At 33.5% G+C, this 23091-nt stretch overlaps 3 protein-coding genes across 3 annotated transcripts in view; 2 read left to right on the forward strand and 1 right to left on the reverse strand.

The window, feature by feature from the left end:
* LOC143236412 (exocyst complex component 7-like) overlaps window positions 1-1915 on the reverse strand; it is a 76214-nt gene extending 74299 nt beyond the window's left edge. Inside the window, 1 exon segment of the mRNA XM_076474674.1 lies at window positions 1718-1915. Coding sequence (XP_076330789.1) covers window positions 1718-1747 — 30 coding nt within the window. The 5' untranslated portion in view covers window positions 1748-1915.
* An 11276-nt stretch (window positions 1916-13191) lies between these two features.
* LOC143238110 (C-reactive protein 1.1-like) lies at window positions 13192-15737 on the forward strand. The gene has a single exon (XM_076478067.1). It carries the CDS (start codon window positions 13263-13265, stop codon window positions 14037-14039), a length of 777 nt encoding a protein of 258 aa, XP_076334182.1. The 5' UTR covers window positions 13192-13262; the 3' UTR covers window positions 14040-15737.
* A 4319-nt stretch (window positions 15738-20056) lies between these two features.
* The window catches only part of LOC143238989 (guanine nucleotide-binding protein subunit gamma-e-like), a 37916-nt gene continuing 34881 nt past the window's right edge, over window positions 20057-23091 (forward strand). The window contains exon 1 of the mRNA XM_076479689.1: window positions 20057-21605. The gene's annotated coding sequence lies outside the window, so the exon portion shown is untranslated. The remainder of the gene's footprint in view (window positions 21606-23091) is intronic.

Raw genomic sequence — 23091 nt, forward strand, 5'->3', positions numbered from 1 at the left:
GATGGAATGTTCATGTAATAAGGAGGATGAGGGGGAAGAAACAAAACATTCCAAACCTGGAATACAAAATCCATAAAGGCCAAGGTGTATCTTCATGCTGAAACTGGGAAGGAACAACAAACTCAGGAGGAGAAAAAAAGACAATCAAAATCACCATCATTCTGAATCATGTCAGCAGAATCATGAGCACCCTGAGTGATGTTCAGGGACAAGGCTGACCCATGTAATATTCAAATTCAGGACCTGTGAAAGCAGAAAGAACCACCATTGGATCACTCAGTAACCTAAAAAAGTTTATTGTTGGTGTACACCCCAAAATTTTAATGTAGACATCAGAATTTACAATTCATGAATTCTGCATTAAACTGTCAAGTCAGAAATAGTGTGATAACAATAAACTGAGTGAAAATGTTTTAAAGAATGATAAAACAGAACCAATTCAAGCAAAAATCAAATTGTTTGTCACACAGAAAGAAGTAACCACAAAAAAAAATTATGTAAAGCTACCAAACAAGACAAAGTTTCGGCAGAGAATTATAGAGGGTATCATATGAGCATGATATACTACCATTGGTTAATAGATAATGCATTATTATTTGCATGAGAGACACATTGGAATCTACTAATTTCAACAAGGAAGGAGGGCAAAACTTATGGCACATGTGAAGAAAATGCCTATGTATAGAGGGCAGCACTATGTGTGTGTGTATTGAAAGTAATATGTACAATAAAAGCTTTCTTAATGTAAAAGATAAAATTACAACATTACATAATTATAAGATAGCAGGTCAAATGCCCTACACCTCTAAATCCAGAATTAGAGAACACTGACTTAAATATACAAGTTTAAACAGCATGTACTGAAATAATATACAGTTATTTAGAAAATCAAAATTATTTTAAAATTACAACTAAGGCTAATAATCAAAGAGTGGTTTGAAGATTTCATAAGTTAATGAAGCCCCCATGTTTTATGGAAAACTGTGTCTATAGAATGTTTCTAATTTTTGTTTCATACTCTTACATGACAAAATATTTGCAGTGTTAAGCTGTTTTTCCAAAAATAAGTTTTAAATATTCTTTACTTTAGTTTTCTAAACCAAGTGTTGCAATATTCTTAACTGGCTTATGCAACCATTCTATCTAGCCCATCATATTCTGCTAATATAATTTATTACAAAAAAAAATTACTATATCCCAATACTTATCTAACATGCCTGGTTATCACTATTAATCTAAACAAACAAAAAAAAAAACATATAGCATTTACTTTTATCTAAGGAAAAAATTATTTACTCATTATTTTACCATATATGATTATTATATTTAATGCTATGTTATTATCAATCTACGAATAGCTTCAACCTTCTTTATTGTTAATGAAAAACTCGCCTGTTTCACATAATACTCATACAGACTTGATTAGCATTTATTAAATGATTTATCTCATATCAATTTCGTAGTTGTAATAATATCAGTATTTCTATACCACCCGTCTATCACTGTATCACTATCGGTACTACCATTGTACCAAGTCATTCTTGAATCACTGTAATTTGTCACAAGCATGAAAAATTCTGTACAGTGTAATTAATTATTTTCGCTAATAAAGCTGAATGTTGTATTGGATAACTTGGATTCATTTCTTCACTAAACAGTAAGCTGCAGACAGTGCAAACCTGTCTTACATTTACAAATACAATAAAAATACAATCACCTTTTTAAGCTTTTCTTGAACTTCTTCCATCACACAGACAAATAACAAGGATAAAATTTACAAACCACCTTAACTTTGAGCTTTGCGCTATTTTACAGACGAAGTGAGATAAAAAAAAAATGTTACTTTTGATCACAAAAATTCAGTCAACCTCAACTTCATCCGACATTCAGTTTTCATTTCCACCCACTCTACTATATAAGGGACCATCTACAATTTACATCGTTTTCTCCAAATATTCACTATTAAAAAATCTGATTAAAAAGAGTGATACAATAAGTAACTATTATAAAAAGAGAAACAAAAATTAATCCTATAGATTTATTACGTATGGGAAATAAGTGACTAGATACAGTTTTGAACACACATACATTTAATTCTTTATATATGGATAACTGGTAGGTATTAGTTATTTCCTAATGATAATGAAAAGCATCTTTATCAAATAAGATCCGCATTATAAGCAATATTTTAATGTTGGCGAGAATGAGCCACAGGTATTATTAATGACATTTAGATAAAAAGGGTTTGATAAGATATTCTCAGAAAATCTAGAAAGTTCTAAGAATCTGAGGCAAAGTTTTTTAGCTCATTGGAAGCTAGGTTATAAAAACAAGATGGTTATGAAATGTTAGAGTTGTTTCCAGAATAGAATTAATTGAAAGATAGTCAAAGAGATAAATAGAGTAATTTTAAGTTAAAGTTTTATATCAGTCAATGTGTTTTTGTGAAGTATTTACTTCTGTGTTTGCGATCGCACATACTGACTTTACATTGTGCAAATAAGTTGATTTGTTAATGGTGTTTGTAGTGCTAGACTAAAATGGCACGACAGTGTACAAGTAATTAAACTTGTAGAAAAGTTAAAGGAAGAAAATAAAGTAATTCATTCCAGGCAGTTGGACTAATTGTTGATTTATTTTCATTAGATAATTAAAAAGAAGTCGCCAATGAAAGAACAATGATACAACAGTATATAATTCCACGATTTCTTTTCTCATAAGTTAATTCCTTTGACTCTCGTTTTTATTCATTTTTATTCCAGCAGCTGGAACAAGATAATCTTAATGGCACCCCTAACAACGTGTGGCCTTCAATACAGTGCAGAAACCAATTCACCAAAATATGTTAATTTCTATTGTTCTAAAAAAAGAAGAATATACATGCAATGCCTACATATCAAATTTTTCCTTTTAGGTTTCTCCACAAACCAAACATCAAATATAACTTTAAACCAATCATCTTTAATCTTGTCACATAATTTGGTTTGTTTTGAATTTCACGCAAAGCTTCACCCGGGTTATCTGCGCTAGTTGTCCCTAATTTAGCAGTGTAAGACTAGAGGGAAGGCACTACTCATTACCACCCACCGCCAACTCTTGGGCTACTCTTTTACCAACGAATAGTGGGACTGACCGTCACTTATAAAGCCCCCATGGCTGAATTACAAGTCGGTGCATGAAATAACAAAAATTCACATCATTTAAAATTTTATTAACAAAACAACACTTCCTTACAAGGTTGAACAGAAAGAACCTCAAAAACAAATGTATACATAAAATTCAACCATGTTACATCTTCAGGAAAGAAAACGCGAAGAGACATATCCTGACAAAACAATGAATAAAATAAAAAATAAATACATAATACTATAGATAGTGCTTTATATAAACATTTTTATGAATATAGAAAAGGATCTAACAATAAAATTAAAGTAAACTACTTACGAATTGAGCACATACGAGTACACAAGTGAATAGTGGTGCATTAAACATATCACACATACACCAAATTGAAAAAAAGAAAAGAAACATATGCATAACAAATCATATATCAATTCTCGATTATATACATTTAAATGCCTAAAGAGCAGAGCTAGAGCATAAAAACAAACAAAACTCCGTGCTTCATACAAAAATCAAACAAATTAATAATAACGCTGATACTGCAAAGAAGGTGATAAAAGAAGGAGGCTGTTAGATCCCTGTTGTCCGTACTCTGTCCACCTATTTCATTCATAAATATAAACATCTTGAGATTGGCTTGAACCTTAACCAGATTTTTGTCAGCTTTGACTAATCTTCCTCACTAATATCACACCTCTTTCTCGTATATTGGCCCGGCATGGCCAAGCGCGTTAAGGCGTGCGACTCGTAATCCGAGGGTCGCGGGTTCGCATTCCCGTTGCGCCAAACATGCTCGCCTTTTCAGCCGTGGGGGCGTTATAATGTGATGGTCAATCCCACTATTCGTTGGTAAAAGAATAGCTCAAGAGTTGGCGGTGGGTGGTGATGACTAGCTGCCTTCCCTCTAGTTTTACACTGCTAAATTAGGGACGGCTAGCACAGATAGCCCTCGAGTAGCTTTGTGCGAAATTCAAAAACAAACAAACAAACAAACAATTTTCGTATATTAATGACGCAGTCGCCATTTGCACCAACTGATCCTTATCCCTGTTGTAGAAAGTCTAGATCTGTAGTTCTTTGGCTGCCATCACTTGATAGTGATAACTGAACACAAGAACCTACTATAATATCAGCTGGTTCTTAATCACCTTCGATGGACTGGTTTGAAAGTTTAACCTAGGTCCCTTCTGGGACGTCTCCTTGGGTTTCTTGATTGATATTCCTTGCTTAACTCCGTGGAATATATCCTACAGAGTTGTTTTTTTCTTCAGCCTTTGATGTAGAGGTTTTTCACTGATGGAAGAAACTGCTTGACATGTTGTCTGGCCCATCTGCACTGCTATTGCCTGGGTCTTCATCTCTATTAACTTCACAGCTCTGCTGAATGCCAACCAGCTTTTGTCTTCTCAGCACTTGGGCATACCTCAGGGCACACCTTATGCTAGAGAACTCCTCTTTAACTTTACGATTTAGTCTCTCTTCTTCTAATGGTGATTGTACATCTTCCAATGAGACAGGTCAGTAAGTCCTATCGATTATCAGACTTAACTTTCTCCTTTGTTAGTATAAGATTGATAATAATGATGACTGTTGAATGGTCTGAAGACTAGGGTCTTCTAGAGTAACACCCGCCATTACCTTTGTCGGGTTTTTGGTCGCTTGTTTGTTTGTTTTGGAATTTCGCACAAAGCTAGTCGAGAGCTATCTGTGCTAGCCGTCCCTAATTTAGCAGTGTAAGACTAGAGGGAAGGCAGCTAGTCATCACCACCCACCGCCAACTCTTGGGCTACTCTTTTACCAACGAATAGTGGGATTGACCGTCACATTATAACGCCCCAACGGCTGGGAGGGCGAGCATGTTTGGCGCGACTCGGGCGCGAACCCGCGACCCTCAGATTACGAAGTGCACGCCTTAACGCGCTAGGCCATGCCAGGCCGTTTTTGGTCGCAAGGATCCTACTCTTCTCAACATGTGGGTATATTACCATCAAATGTAGAAGTTCAGACTTTTGTGATTGTAGGGCCAACCCAATTGTAACTACAAAGCAGAAATCTCTTTCATGTTAGATCCATAAACCAACAATACATCTTCATTGAAGAGCTGAATTTGTGAATGTAGTTGAGGCCAGGCCCAAACATGTTTACCTTCAGGAGCTTTCTTGGTCCTATCACTCAGGAAAAATTCTGGCACAACCTGTAAGAAATTTGTGACTTTATAACTGGCAGAATTTGATAAGTCCATTTTTACTATAAAAGGAAGTTTTCTCATGATTCCCTAAATCACTGGATTAAGTAAGAAACTGGCTCGTTGAAGAAATAGATCTGAATGTGGCTGGAACTTGGCCTTGGATACACAAAACACCGTTTAAATACGAATATTAAGATAATTGGTCAAAAGTACCTCAGAGTGCTCAAGAGAAGTCATAATGGTTAATCCTGGGCATGAACTTGCCATTGGTCAAACGACATGTGTATCAGCTTAACATGTACTTACACCTTTTATCACTTGTAGAACATGTACCCAAGAAACTGAAGGATTTCTACTCCTCTAGCTTCCTTGACAATTGACCAACAACCTGTGGCTATGCTGTCCTCTCTGATCTCTGTCAGACAACATAACACATGTGTCAAAACTCTCTAACCTGGCCTCATCCATATTCTACCTTTTTTCACACTGAGAAATTCCATGTCTAGTAACAAAAAAGTGGAGTCGAGGCTATTTGGATCCTGTACAGTTTTGTTGACTTTCGTTAGGCACCACTAATCTCACCTTTAGCTGTTAGCCCTTAATAATACTCTTGGTGTCTTACCCTATGAATCTTCTTCTATTTACAAATTATGTAACAGTTATGGCACAGCTTGCAAAGCATTTACAGAGTGATTGTAACTTCCCTGTGCCTTGATCAATTTGAAATATCTTTGCCCTGTGTTTGTGAGAAACAAGAAGTAAAATGGTGTCAAAGCCAAGGTAAAACTGTGGCTTCTCCTCACCTAGCGTAAGTTTCTTTGTTGCAATTTCTCTTTTATGAAAATTAGTAAATCCGCAGAATGTCTCAACAATGAAACTGAGGTTTGGCAAATAACTGGTTAATCTCAGTTCCATTGATCTATATTTCATCATTATATATGACAAGTGTTTATCTCAGTCACTTATATTTTGGATTAAAAGAATTGACTAGAAATCCTTGACAGGCTGTATTACATATTCTGTCAAACCAACTGGTTTGATGGAGTACAAGTCTACATAACACTAAACACTTTACATAACTCAGCAAACAACTGACTTCTTGGCCAGTATGGATTTATTCTATTTCTCAAAATTGAGCTATCTAGGTCTCAGCTAACACCTATTTGAAGGTATGTACTAGTTAATCGACCAATGTATAGGCTTCAACCCACTGTGCGAGATAGTCAATGACTACAAGAATATATCAGTCTTCTTACACGCCACTGAGAGTGGGCCTGTGATGTCAAGAACTATTCTCTGCAAAGGACACACAATTTCTCTCTCGGAGTTAAAATTATCTCAGTGAGTGTTTTATCCAGGGAGCATACACATACTGTCCTGATTAACTTGCAGACATACAAAGCATTGTTAAACATATCACATGTGTAGTTTATAACTTTGTATCATGGAGCGGTTGGAGTATTTCTTGTTGTAGAACTCAAGAAACTGTTAGGTACAAAACGTTCACAGCACAAACACCATCTTGTACTTGTTACATCAGGTGCCACATGTTATGCCATTTGTGTTACACTTCTATTTTAGTGCTGGTTTGATTTACCCTCATTAAACACCGTTGAGGACCCAACTAGATCATGGTCCTTCAGTTTCTCATCCTGGAGCTCTTGAGGTGTTATCTTTGGTATATAATTATGTAGAATTGTCCACTTTGTGGTTGGCGTTCATTGTGGATGAAACAGCAGTAGTTTAATTTTTATATGATATGCGCGATTAGGATGTTCAAAAAATGAACAAGTTCTCGCTGCGTGGTCAAATAGTCCATTTATTTTTGTTTTGCAGGTCTGGGAAATGAACTACGGCAAAATCATACTCTTGTAATGTTGTTATCCAATATGACATCATCACATTCAAATTGTGAAGGTTTAATAGCCACTTTAGTGAAGTATGGTCCTCTCTTGCAGTGAACCTCCTACCATACAAGTAGAAGTTAAAGTGATCCATAAAGACAACCATAGTTAGCAGTACTTTCTTCAACACGCAATATATGCATTTGAGAGAACTAGTGCACGACTATCATATGTAATAATATTTTTCACCCCACCCTGCAACTACATTAGAACTATTGCGACTCCACTGCCACTACTTTAAATGTCCAGAACAAACTCACTGTTCTGATGGGGAAAGGCCAGAACTGAAATAACCATTAAAGCAAGCTACAAGGAACAGAATGCAAGCGTTTATTTTTCATTCAATGCATAGCGCATTATTATACAACAATGATTTAGCTATCTTCTCAACTTTGACCATAAATCATTAATGTTATCATATAAAACCAAGTAAACTGTATAATTCTTACTTCATCATAGATCAAAGCCAATCTTTTACGGTGGCTATCTTAGTCAGATCCATCAAGGCTCTATCTCTATATTATTAGTGAGAAATTTCACTTCATATGAATAAACATATCTACAGTTTGAGCTTCAACTCTCTCTTTCGTAGGCACTGGTATGCGTAAAGTCAAACAGGACAATCAAAGTAGGTCTATAACTGCTTTAAGCACTTGGTATGGACACTATATTCTTTACCATGCCATTCAGTCTGTGCAAGGTACTTACCACTTTGAAGAGGTTGATATAACTTGCACTAATAAAAATGTCTCATCTAAATAGATAGCATAACCTTCTTTGTATGCATGTCTCAAGCAATGGATGAAAATATTAGAATAGTATTCTAGCATATCAAGTGTGCAGAGTTGTAACTGAAACCGAAAACCTGCATGCTCACACACGCGGAACTGGAGTTTCCCAATCGCATTGTCATTAGGGGTGGAATGTTCCTTTCATTCTGCAAAGATCACAGAAATCCACTCATCCTGTGAAAATTGCAATGGTCTAAGTCTTACCTCTAACTTATAGTAAACGAGAAATCCATAGATTTCTAGATTTTCATTGTACACATGTATATTATAAATTGATTGTTGCTAATTTCTCTATTGGCTAAGGTTGGCATGAATTTTCACTAATGAAGTGTGGATAAGGACGCAGTCTTAGAAGAACAACTTACCCAAAGCACTAATATTTACTTACCCTTGTCAAGGTTATCCACTCATTCAGGATAGAGATGTTAATGATTGTAGAATTGGTGTTGTTTTCACAAGTACAAGCTGGTGGAGTGACTGACCACTTGTACAAGTCCTATGTTACCTGCTTTTGAGCATTGATACAGTATAACAAAGGAAAATGTTTGTACCTTGTAGTATTTGTCAAACATTATTACCACTAACTGTAGGTATTGTGTTCACAGTTTGATATAGCCAGACGAAACCTAGCTAACAAGGATTAAGATTATATGTTGGAAAATAATGCTACCAAAAGACAACTTTATTTCTGGCACTTCGGCAGTTTGTCAACGTCCACTTGTTCAATATTCAGTTTCTACAGTGGGAAAATATGTGTATAAGTAATCTTGATGAAATATACTGGCATTAATAATTCCATATTTGGATGCAGATCACTCGTGACCAGTCAAGCTCTTTTGGAGGAGCAATTGAAGAGTTCAGTCCTAGTTTGGGTTCTACTTCATTGTGTTTGGGTTCTATTTCATTATAGTTGGGTTCTACTTCATTATGTTTGAGTTCTAGTTCATTGTGTTAGGGTTCTATTTCATTATGTTTGGGTTGTACTTCACTGTATTTGGGTTCTACTTCATTGCACGTGGGTACTACTTGACTGTGTTTGGGTTCTACTTCATTGTGTTTGGGTTCTATTTCATTATATTTGGGTTCTACTTCATCGTGTTTGGGTTCTACTTCATTATGTTTGGGTTCTACTTCATTGTGTTTGGGTTCTACTTTATTATGTTTGAGTTTTACTTCATTGTGTTAGGGTTCTATTTCATTATGTTTGGGTTGTACTTCACTGTATTTGGGTTCTACTTCATTGCACGTGGGTACTACTTGACTGTGTTTGGAACTACTTCATTGTGATTAGGCTCTACTTCATTACGTTTGGGTTCTACTTTATTGTGTTTGAGTTCTACCTCATTATGTTTGGGTTCCACTTTATTGTATTTGAATTCTACTTCATTATGTTTGGGTTCTACTTCATTGTGTTTGGTACTACTTTATTACGTTTGGGTTATATTTTATTGTGTTTAGGTACTACTTGAATGTGTTTAAGGACTATTTCATTGTGTTTGAGCTCTATTGTGTTTGTGTTCTACTTCATTGTGTTTAAGGACTTCTTCACTACGTTTGGGTTCTACTTTATTGTGTTTGGTTATACTTCATTGTGTTTGGGTTCTACTTCATTGTGTTAGGGTTCTATTTCATTATGTTTGGGTTGTACTTCACTGTATTTGGGTTCTACTTCATTGCACGTGGGTACTACTTGACTGTGTTTGGGAACTACTTCATTGTGATTAGGCTCTACTTCATTACGTTTGGGTTCTACTTTATTGTGCTTGAGTTCTACCTCATTATGTTTGGGTTCCACTTTATTGTATTTGAATTCTACTTCATTATGTTTGGGTTCTACTTCATTGTGTTTGGTACTACTTTATTACGTTTGGGTTATATTTTATTGTGTTTAGGTACTACTTGAATGTGTTTAAGGACTATTTCATTGTGTTTGAGCTCTATTGTGTTTGTGTTCTACTTCATTGTGTTTAAGGACTTCTTCACTACGTTTGGGTTCTACTTTATTGTGTTTGGTTATACTTCATTGTGTTTGGGTTCTACTTCATTGTGTTAGGGTTCTATTTCATTATGTTTGGGTTGTACTTCACTGTATTTGGGTTCTACTTCATTGCACGTGGGTACTACTTGACTGTGTTTGGGAACTACTTCATTGTGATTAGGCTCTACTTCATTACGTTTGGGTTCTACTTTATTGTGTTTGAGTTCTACCTCATTATGTTTGGGTTCCACTTTATTGTATTTGAATTCTACTTCATTATGTTTGGGTTCTACTTCATTGTGTTTGGTACTACTTTATTACGTTTGGGTTATATTTTATTGTGTTTAGGTACTACTTGAAGGTGTTTAAGGACTATTTCATTGTGTTTGAGCTCTATTGTGTTTGTGTTCTACTTCATTGTGTTTAAGGACTTCTTCACTACGTTTGGGTTCTACTTTATTGTGTTTGGTTATACTTCATTGTGTTTGGTACTACTCCATTACGTTTGGGTTCTATGTTATCGTGTTTGGGTTCTCCTTTATTGTGTTTGATTCTACTTCATTACGTTTGGGTTCTCCTTTATTGTGTTTGATTCTACTTCATTACGTTTGGGCTCTACTTTATTGTATTTAGGTTATAATGTACTTGGTACTACTTCATTACGTTTGGGTTCTACTTTATTGTGTTTGGGTTTTACTTCATTGTAGTTTTTATCTCCATTTTTCTGTTTTTACCATTACTCCATCCCTTGTAGCTGTAACTTCACCAGATTTCGCACGAATATTTGTTAGGTCTATGCAAAGATACATGGAAACTTGAGGTTTCAGCTTATGTGTTTTGAAGTTCTTATGGGCGTTATTTTACAATCGGATATAAGAGGAGCAACTTTTCATGTCCTAAGATAACCTTTCAGAAATATTACTTAATGTGAATAAACTTTATGTAAAGTGCTTACAGTGTGTTGAAATGGCTCAGTTATAATCAGTCCGTGACTTTAGAAAGTTGGTATTTTGTGAAATAAAGATTAATTTTTATAACGTTTTAGTAGACTGTTGTATTTTGAAAGTTGATAAGCATCTGGTGATATAATATCATACAACATTAAGTATTATATAATACTAGATAATGCCAATTAAAACATATAAAATGTAAAGTCAACTTTAGATTAGAGCGTATATTCAATATGATTCTCTAGTAGAGTCATTTTTTTGTCCTTCCATGTGTTATTTCGACAAGGAAAGTTGCAATGCATTTGTTTTTACACAAACAAATACTGATTGCAATGCATTTTTGGCAACATTGTTTGGGTTTCGTTACATTCATCACCATTAAGCGCTTAAGTTCGCCGAGTAGCTGTGAGATTTGAACAGCTGGATACCACCATTTCTTGTCATTTTACTGAGTTCAAGAAACGACTGTTGTCGTTTCAATAGGAAACGTTAAAGGTTATATATTTAACTCAGTTCAAAACAACTTATTCGATGTGTTATTATAAAATCAAATTAACCGAACAATAAATACATACTCGTGTATCTCAGGTTAACCTGAAAATGACCTAAGAAGGTTGAAACATTGTTCTCTACTTTATTTTAATAAACGTTTTAATACCCATACCAGCCGTCTTGAGATACTTATTTACATCAAGTGGGATTCTTGTCATCACTAAATATATACTCGAAAACTTTCCTCTTTTTATGAGTATTTCCAGTTCTTATCGATATATTTCATTCAATCAGTCAACAGAGAAAGTCTCACCAAATTCACAAAGAACACAAAACGTTTGACAGTTGAGTATTTTCAGATATAGCTCCCGTTAGTACAGCAGTAAGTCTAGGGATTTACAAACCTAAAATCAGTGGTTCGATCCCTTCGGTGGACTCAGTTGCTATCCCGATGTGGCTTTCCTATAAGAAAACATACATTCAGATATTACCATATCTATGTTGTTGTCGGTGTGAAGTATTAGAAACTGGAAAAAAAAGTAATTTTCATGTAATGTTCTCTTGAAAAGAAATGTTTTGATGCATAACTATTTTTCTACGATTAACCAACGTTCAGACAGAAATTTGGATATTGTACAGATAAGGTATTATATCATGTTATATGTTACACAGCACTGTGTATTGTATGATATTATGAATATTATATAAGGTATGTTTTATTATCAACCAGAGCCATACAGATTTGAGATACAACATCCTCTTATGTTGATAAAATAAAACATAGTTTGTATGGGATCTGCTGAGGTAAGTGTAGCTTTACTACCAGATGGAATCAGTCCTGATTGTAAGCACGCACAGCTGGGATTTTACACGTTACTTTGAATCAGAAGCGCTTACTGCTTTTGAAACACAAAGTCCACATACCCAACTAATTTCTTTTTTTTTCAAATTCATAAACAAATTAATACCGTTAACAATATGTAAAAAAATATTTCAACCCATTGTAAACGAGTATCAGTAGAAAATAGTTGTCACGATTTTGAAGACATAAGAGTAGTTTCATCAATAATTATTAGAAGGAATGGTGATCTGAGGAGCATAGCAGCATACTGATTGGTAGTTATGTCAAAACATAATTGTCCTGATTAGAAGAGTGACCAGAGACGCGTTTTTGGTCAACTACCGCCATGATTGTTTAAAGGCGCGTAAAGGAAATAATTACTGCAATACATATTAAGGGCCCGGCATGGCCAGGTGAGGTAAGGCGGTCGACTCGTAATCTGAGGATTGTGGGTTCGAATCCCCGTCGCATCAAACATGCTTGCCCTTTCAGCCGTGGGAACATTAATGTTAATCCCACTATTCGTTGGTAAAAGAGTAGCCCAAGAGTTGGCGGTGGGTGGTGATGACTAGCTGCCTTCGCTCTAGTCTTACACTGCTAAATTAGGGACGGCTAGCGCAGATAGCCCTCGTGTAGCTTTGCGCGAAATTCAAAACAAACAATACTTATTGAGAGTAAAAAAACAGAGCTGATGTTTTATGGCACAATGAAGTCTTTGTTTAAAAAATTGCAAAATAACATTCATAATTTATTATTGTCATCATAATTAATTATTAGCAAGTTTTAACTTTCCATTCTAGCTGTGGTGTTTGTTAACCAGTGACAATATTCAACCCATTGTGAACAGACAGACAGATATAGAATATTATGCTTTACAGATAAAATCGACACACCAGTCGTGTGTACCAGGTGTTCTCTCCACGTACTTACTGAGATCAGCGCAGGTATAAAAGTCGTTAGTGTCTTTGGTCTGTTCATTCCTTACTTTAGCCATCATGAGGGTCCAACTTTTTCACTTATTTACTGCAATTTTATTCATCGTTTCGACAAGTACCTTTGCTAATGCTGCCAGGAGAGGTCGACCAATGCACAAATTTGAAATTTACGGCTCAACTGCTACTAGGTTTCCTAGGTTTATGCGAGAAAATGGTATAAATAGAAACTTGACAGAGTTTACCCTTTGTATGTGGATAAAGGTGTCCACCTCTGTGTCCGAAACTGAATATCCCTTCTCCTACGCTACTCAGCGATACCACAACGAACTTTTGACGTTTGTAGAAGAATCAGATGATGGACATCCCTTTGTCGGATTATTCATCAACGACGTTACCCATAAGTTTGCCATCGCGTGCCCGACGTTTACCTTGGGTGACTGGCATCACGTATGCTACGCATGGCGTTCTGTGGACGGTTTTGCCTTTATCATCGTTGACCCGGACAAAGATCCGTGCGAGGTAACTATGACAGACTTTGCCAAAGGTAAGATGATACAGCTTGGCGGCACCATTTCCCTGGGACAAGAACAAACGACCCCTGGTGGAGGATTTACCCTTGATCAATCTTTCGATGGCGAGTACACCGAAATTCACATGTTTTCTGAGGTCCTTGATACCGAGCAGATATTAAGGACCAGTAAGTGTTTGAGTAGTGAAGTTGACCGGTGCTGCAACTATGAAGATCAAGAGATCCGAGGAGATATTATTGATTGGATGAATGATGGATTTGTTGGTTACGATGGTGCAGTTATTTCTAGCACAAATGCTTGTAGTTAAATCCACAAATCTTTCTCGACAATAACAGATCGCACGCGTGAATTTCTGGGTCATTTTTCTTCTAGTGTATTTATAAAGCACTAATAAAAATGCAGACTGCCTTTAAAAATACTAAATTGTATGAAAATAGAACTTCACTTTTTTCAACACTCATTCAATAAGATGCAAATACTTCTAGAACTCTTTCCAATGATGTTCAAGTTACGCTGTAATAAATATATATAATCATCTCACTATATCTCAGTCCGGTTTAATCAAACATGTTCTTTTAGTAAAGGACAAAATATAGTAATGTCATAAATTTTTATAGAGTACCAGTATTATCGAAAGAGATACTTTGAAAATCGGTTTGTAAGTATCAGTGTTATCGAAAGAGATAGTTTGAAAATCGGTTTGTAAGTATAAATATTATCGAAAGAGATTCTTTGAAAATCGGTTTGTAACTATCAGTGTTATCGAAGAGATACTTTGAAAATCGGTTTGTAAGTATCGGTATTATCGATGGCACTAAAGAGGTACTTTAAGTAGTGAACTTTCTCGATTTCAGGTTATTAACTAGTAAATGATTTCGGTTAAACTTTTTATGTTTTCAAACAGCTTTAAATTGTGTTATCTCCTAATAACTCTTGTAAAACAACTTTTTAACATCGTTTTTCTTTTGTTTTCTTTTGATGTCTTGATATGAGATTTTTAAATTGAATTTTGAATCCTAAAGAATAGTTTGAAAAATTAGCTTCTATCATAACTATAATTTATTTTGCTGAGGAACAAAATTGTCCGCCTTTCAAAGTTTGCATATTAATGTTACTTAAAAGAAAAAGAAAGCACTTCTGTTGAAAGAAAAAATAGAAAATAAGAGAGAAATAACTAAAACAATGATTTTATTATCTTTTAAAAATATTCTTAGGTTTTAGCTTTATTGAATCTATTACATCTATAGCTAATGGCGACTAAACTTTCAAATCCACATAGTATAACCAATATTATTTAGACCAAGCCAAGCAATTAACTAATGTCTATTTTGTGTGTTGTCTAAAATTTCATAAAGAATGAGTGTTGTGCTTTTCAGTTCCGAAACTCTGTAGCATCAAAATATTAAGCCAGCAAGAAACATTAAAGGAAGTACCAAACTTATAAAAAGCCAGTGTGTGCCACGTCATGCTTGATATCTCGAAATATGAGGAGTAATAAATGTGAATAGTTAGATTAATGTCTGCCCATTATTATTTTAGTGACAGGGATACAAGTGGGCTGTAAGGAATTAATATCCATTAAACCTTACAAAAGCTGTGAGTGTTAATATAATTAGCCTAAAGCAAACACGTAGTATGGGATCACCTAGTCTAGAAATATATCTATAAAATTTATCATGAAAGTAAAAATATTGATTCAATTTTAAAATTAAATCGTTTCTAAATTAAACTATTTTATGTTGTGTCATCAATGTTTTCTTTTTATTGAAAAACAACAAACCTATTGGATCAACAGAAACTGTCAGTTAAGAAATCAACAAATATTTTTCCAGTTTTGCTGTCTATACATTTAGTTTTATACTTTCAATTCATAGACTAACAATATTAGTTATACTTTTGTAGCTGAGCAATAAGACATAAAGTTGTTGTTAAAAAGTAATGTTACAAAAACGCACCAGTTTTTAAAAAGTTTACAAGTTGTTAATTTAACAAGTGGCGAATTTAAGGTTATATGGGCTCAGGGGTTAATACTTTTTTGTGGCCCTACCTCCCATATAATTTTACATAGAATAAAATTATCAATGGGTCTTATTAAGACCATGTGTCCTGGGGCTAAGCTCCCAGTATCCCCTACCTAAATACGCTACTGAATCTACCTGATTTTTACTAACAATCATTCTATGAATATGCTACAAATTCATTTCATAAATTATCTTAATTTTGATTGATTCGCCAAGGAATTTACTGACGCTTGATTAGCTTGACCTACACTTTTCTGCCTCTCAGTTGATCAGGTTGAATTTCAGAAATTTATTTATTTCAGTTATCCGAGAAATGTGAGTTTAGGATATAGTATGGGGGGGGGTACTAGTTGTCCCGTTACTTTTCACGGATTATTCGCTAGTTTTGAAAGAAACTTTAACATGAATATTTTAAGTGACCTACCATAAATAATTTGAAAGAAACTTTAACATAAAATTATTGTTTTTGATGTGCAAAAACTATTATTTTAAATAGACAGTACAAATAAAACTGTTTAAATATATAATTTTAAATACAACCAATTTAAATAAAACCATTTTAAACACGTGTCTAAACAAACCAGCATAAATACAATGTTTAAGTAAACCACTTTAATAACCATTTTAACAATACTGCCGTTTTATATATAAGCAGTTTAAATACAGCCTGTTTAAATAACAAAATTTTAAATACAACCAAGAGAAGAAACTAGCACCAAGTCATGTTCTCAAATCCAAATCCAAAAGGCTATTATTGTTTACTTCTGCAATACAGATTCAACAGAATTTAACTGACGTGTTCTCCAATACATATTCAACCGACATTTCTACCTTGGTAGTTTAAATGTATTCCAAAACCAGTATCCACGAACAAGGAAAAGTTCGTAGAAAGCTTGTTGAGATGTCTAGGCTAACATTAATATCACAGACTTGAATCAAAACAAATTTCGAAGAAAGATCGTCCCACTGATTGCGCAGGAAAACGAGGTGTTTCATAATTTTACAAACTGTCCGAAAAATTACATCTAATAATCTATACGAATAATTAAGTTTCAACACTTGCGTAAAGCTTAGATCAGTCAAACACGATCTTCAAAAGTTCTACGAAAAATACTCTTGGTACAAGAAACAGTTTAGAAAAGAGTATAAATCAACATTACCGTTAACCCATAATATTTCACAATACAACATTTTCTGCAAAATTCTCAGTCAAATTATTTAGCATAATTTTATTCCATGTCAAGATCTAATTCTTATTCAATTCATGTAATATCTTATTCCAACAATGTATTATACTACGCCAATTTTAAATACAAAATCTCTTGGCATATTTCTAGTAAGACTGGTAACTCAACCAACTTTCAATAGGTTTATTTCTAGTTGTGAATGATCATGTTTAGTACTAGCTGGACTACTCGTCCAGTAGATAGAAGTTGTGTAAATTAATGATTAATATAAGCTACCTTATAATATAAGATAACGTACCACTGGAAAAAATTGGAGTACCTCCCGTAGTATATCATAGTAATGAAATTGACAGGTACAATCTTAATGTCCCAACACCTGAAAGATTGAAGCATGTACATTACATGAAATTCACTCATACACTCGTATTGTCCATACATCTGAAAAACTGAAGTATATCCAGCAGTGAATCATGGCTCCATTCTATCTTAGGATGTAGGTTATCCATACCATTAAAATGTTCACCACCAGAATTTGAGATATAATATCAATTATACGTAGTCTGAAGCACAATATCAATCACACACAGATCGAGATATAATACGAATGATACACAGAGTCTGTAGTATAATGTCACTTATACACAATTTCAGCCCCCCGCTAGTACAGCGGTAAGTCGACGGACTTACAACGCTAAAATCAGGGGTTCGATTCCCTTCGGTAGGCTCAGCAGATTGCCCGATGTGGCTTTGCTATAAGAAAAAAACACATAAAAAACACACAATTTCAGATACAATATCAATCATCTAAAATTCTGAAATATGATATCACTCATACACAGCTTGAGATATCATTGATATACTGTTTGAACTATAATATAAATCATACACAGTTTGTAATATAATGTTATTCATAAACAGTTTGAAATATGATATCAATCATTTACAGTTTCAGATATAATATCAATTATACACAGTTTGTAATATAATATCATTCATACACATTTTGAGATATAATATGAATATGTTTGGTAGTATGAGATATAACATGAATCATACACATTTTGAGATATAATGTCAATCATATTCAGTATGAGATATAATGTCAATCATATACAGTTTGAGATATAATGTCAATCATACACTATTTTAAATATAATATCATTCATACACAGTTTGAGGTATAATATCAATCATACACAATGTCTTAGCCTCTTAGGTATAATATCAATATTATATAACCGATTGTGTTCGAACTGGATGCTGACTTACACGGGGCCAGTTTCAAAAGTAAAGTTAATTATTATTGTTTAAGTAATTGTTTATTAACTCATTTCTTACCTCAGAAAGAAAGCCGCAAAGGTGTAATTAATCACCTTGAGTGTTTTGTGACGTCAATGTCACAAGTGTTCAGAAGGTCATAATACAATTAAGAGTATGTTTGGTAGAATCTGGAAATATTATGCGTATTCGAAATAATAAAAAAATAGTTTCGAATACCAATTTTTGTGAATAACTGTTCGACATTCTAAAAAAGAGAAAATAAAACTTACAAAAGGTTAAAAATTAGCTTTGAAGAAAAAAGACACAGAGGGAAAATAAACAATAACTTATTTCTAAAGTGACATCTTGAGAGAAACTGATGAAAAAGTTTCGTAGTTTTTTAAGAATACTATAAGTATGAATCCCTCACCAATGAGCTATTTTGATGAAACAGGAGGACTGAACACCTGTTCTGGTAATCCAAGATAAAAATATAGATTCACCACCTGTGAATGTTATTCTGACACAATCTCAGAACACTATCGCTTTATTACTGCAGGTGGCAAAACAAGTTTAGAATATATGACGTCATATGAAACGAGCTCTTTCAACTTGAAACGTAACACGTCATCAACTGTAGATTAAACTCTAGTTAATTGTGAATTGTTAGAATGTGAGTAGAGAAGACCAATTAATATGTGGATTATACTCGCAAACTAAATTTGAAAATATCTGATACATTAATTTCTTTAAAAAAGAAACTTTTCCGCCTCTTTCAACTTGTAAAAGTGGAACTAAATTTTGAAAATATGCACTACGTGTAAAAAGTAAAATTGAAAACAACTCAATAAAAGTTGAAGAAGCACAAAAAAGGGAATCTTGTCGTCTGGAAATCCAGAGAAGTGGAGGACGAAACTACAGGGTATAAAGTTCCGGTTCATTGCTCTTACAAACGTATCGTTATATCCGACTGTCAAATGAATATATTTAATACAAAGGTACTTTTATATCGGACTGGTGATGTGATTATAGTTAATACAAACGTGCTGTCAAAATCGAACGGGTAATATAATTATAGCTAATACAAATGTTCTGTCATTTCGGACAGGTAATATGATTATAATTAATACAAACGTACAGTTATATCGGAGTGGTAATATGATTACAATTAAAACAAACGTACTGTTATATCGGACAGGTAATATGATTATATTTAATACAAATGTACCGTTATATCGGACTAGTAATATGACTATAGTTAACATAACCGTCCTATTAATAATATCGCACTCGTAATATAATTTTATTTAAGAGAAACGTACTGTTATATCGGACTGGTAATATGATTATATTTAATACAAACGTACTGTTATGTTGGACTGGTAATGTGATTATAAGTAATACAAACGTACAGTTATATCGGACAGGTAATATGATTATATTTAATTCAAACATATTGTAATATCTGACTAATAACATGATTATAGTTAACAGAAACATGCTGTAACATCGGACTGGTAAAATGATTATAATTAGTACAAAGGTACTGTTTACGGACTGTTAATAGAATTATAGTTAATTCAAACGTACTGCTATATCGAAATGGTAATATGATTATAGTTAATATAAACGTACTGTTATATCGGACTGGTAATATGATAATTATAAATACAAACGTACTGTTATAACGGACTGTTAATATGATTATAGTTAATAAAACGTACTGTTGCAGAGGGCTCCTAAAATGATAATTGTTAATACAAACGTACTGTTTTATCGCTTTGGTAATATAATTATATGTAATAGAAACATACTGTGACATCGTTCAGGGAAAATAATTTCAGTTAATAGAAACGTACTGTAATATCGGACTGATAATATAATTATAATTAGTATAACCATACTGTTAAATCGGGTTTGTTTGTTTTTTGAATTTCGCACAAAGCTACTCGAGGGCTATGTGTGCTAGCTGTCCCTAATTTAGCAGTGTAAGACTAAAGAGAAGGCAGTTGGTCATCACCACCCACCGGCAGCTTTTGGGCTACTCTTTTAGCAACGAATAGTGGCATTAACCGTCACCATATAATGCCCGCCACGAGTAAAAGGGCGAACAAGTTTGGTACGACGGAGTTTCGAACCCGCGACCTCGCATTACGACTCTAACGCCTTAGCCCGTCTGGCCATTCTACGCCGTCAAATTGATAAAATGTTTATAGTTAATACAAACGTACTGTTATATCGGACTTGTAATATGATTATAGTTAATACAAACGTACTGTTACATAAGACTGGTAATATGATCATAGCTAGTACAAACGTACTGTTATATGAAACTAGTAATATGATTATATTTAATTAAAAGGCACTGTTAGATCTGACTGGTAATATAATTACAGTTAATACAAAGATACTGTTATATGGAACTGGTAATATGATTATAGTTAATACTAACGTCCTGTTATATCTGACTGGTAATATCATTACACTTAAAAAAATATACGGTTATATCGGACTGGTAATATAATTATATTTAATACAAACGTACCCTTATATCGGACTAGTAGTATGAGTATAATTAAATCAATTGTACTGTTATATCGGACTGGTAATATGATTACAGTTAGTACAATCATACTGTTAAATCGGATTGGTTTGTTTGTTTGTTTTTGAAATTCGAGCAAACTAATATGAGGGCTATCTGCGCTAGCCGTCACTAATTTAACAGTGTAAGACTAGAGGGAAGGCAGTTATACATCACCATCCATCGCCAACTCTTGAGCCACTCTTTTAGCAACGTATAGTGAGCTTGACCGTAACATTATAACGCCCCCACGGCAAAAAGGGTAGGCATGTTTGGTGCGACGTTGATTAGAACCCGCAACGAGCAAATTACGACTCGAATGCCTTAACCCATCTGGACATACCGGGCCATGGAATTGGTAATATGATTATGTTTAATACAAACGTACTGTTATATCGCTCTTGTAATATAACTTTATTTAATAAAAGAGTTGATATATTGGACTGGTAATAATGTTGTATTTCATAGAAACGTACGATTATAACAAACTTATAATATGATTATAATGGATATAAACACAGTTTTAACTCGAATTTGTTTGTTTGTTTGCTTTTAAATTTCGAGCAAAGCCACACGAGGGGTGTCTGCATTAGCTGTCCCTAATTTAGTAGTGTTAGACTAGAGAGAAGGGGGCGAGTTGTCACCACCCATCGCCAACTCTTGGGCTACTCTTTTACGAACGAAAAGTGGAATTGATCGTCACATTATAATGCTCCCACGGGAAAAAGGGGGAGCATATTTGGTATGATGAGGATTCGCACCCACGACCATGGGATAAGACTTAAACGCCTTGACCCACTTGGACATGCCGGTCCATTGAAATGGTAATGTATTTATAGTTATTACAGAGATACTGTAACATCGGAGTGGTAATGTAATTTTAATTAAAATAAACATACTGTTATATCGTAATGTTAATAATGTTTTTTTTAATTGAGAGGTACCGTTATATCGGACTAGTAATATGATTATATTTAATACAAACGTATTGTTATATCGGACTGGTAATGTGATTACAGTCAAATTAAACATACTGTTATATCGAACTGGTAATATAACAATATATAATACAAACATTCTCTTATTTTGTACTGATAATATGATTATAATTAATACAAACTAAAATCACCATATTGTACAGACAACAAACTAAAATCACCCTTTAATATATACAACAAAAAAATCATCATACAATATTGAGAACAATCTAAAATTTTCATATAAAGTAGACAACAAGCTAAAATCACCATATAATACAAACAACAAACTAAAATCACCATATAATACAAACAACAAGCTAAAATCACCATATAATTTTGACGACAAACAAATATCATCATATAATATTCACAACAATGTAAAATCAACATATAATATTGACAATTAGCTAAAATTACCATTTTCTATGGACAACAAGCTTAAATAAGCATATAATACTGGCAGAAATTAAAATCATCATATAATATCAACAACCAACAAATATCAAGATATAATATTAACAAGAAAATAAAATTACCATATAATATTGACAACAAACTAATATCTCCAGACAATTCTCACATCAAACTAAAATCCCCATATAATATAGACAACAAATTAAAATAACCATACAATACTGACAACAAATTAAAATCAACTTATGTCGTTGAGAAGAAACCGAAATCAACATATATGTTGACAAACCAAAATCACAATATAACCTACACTCCAAAGGAAAATGATCACATAAGAAACATATAGAACAAAGTAAAATCAGCATATAATATTGACAATGAACAAAAATCACCACATTATATGGAAAACAAGCTGAAATAAGTATATAATATTGACAAAAAATAAAATATCACCATATAATATTGACAACAAACAAACATCATCATATAATGTTGACAACAAACAAAAATAATCATATATTATAGACTACAAACTAAACTCACCATATAATTTTGACAAAAATAAAAATCATCATATAATATTGACAACAAACACAAATCATCAAATAATATAGACAAGAATAATATAATAAATAAAAATAACAACGTAATATAGAAATCACACAATCACCACATAAAATTGAAAAAGAACGAAAATCACCATATAATATAGACAACAAACTGAAATCAGTATATAATATTGAAAACAAACAAAAATTCAATATAATATTGGCGAAAAAGTACAATTACCATATAATATGCCAAGAAACGAAAATCACCCTATTAAAATTGGCATCAAGCTAAATCACTATATAATATTGACAACAATCTAAAATAATCGTTTAATATTGAAAACAATCTGAAAACACCATATAAT

The sequence above is a fragment of the Tachypleus tridentatus genome, chromosome 13, assembly GCF_004210375.1.
Source record: "Tachypleus tridentatus isolate NWPU-2018 chromosome 13, ASM421037v1, whole genome shotgun sequence".
Lineage (NCBI taxonomy): Eukaryota > Metazoa > Arthropoda > Merostomata > Xiphosura > Limulidae > Tachypleus > Tachypleus tridentatus.

Coding starts and splice junctions, on each gene's coding strand:
- LOC143238110 (XM_076478067.1), top strand. CDS start 13,263: ATGAGGGTCCAACTTTTTCACTTATTTACTGCAATTTTATTCATCGTT.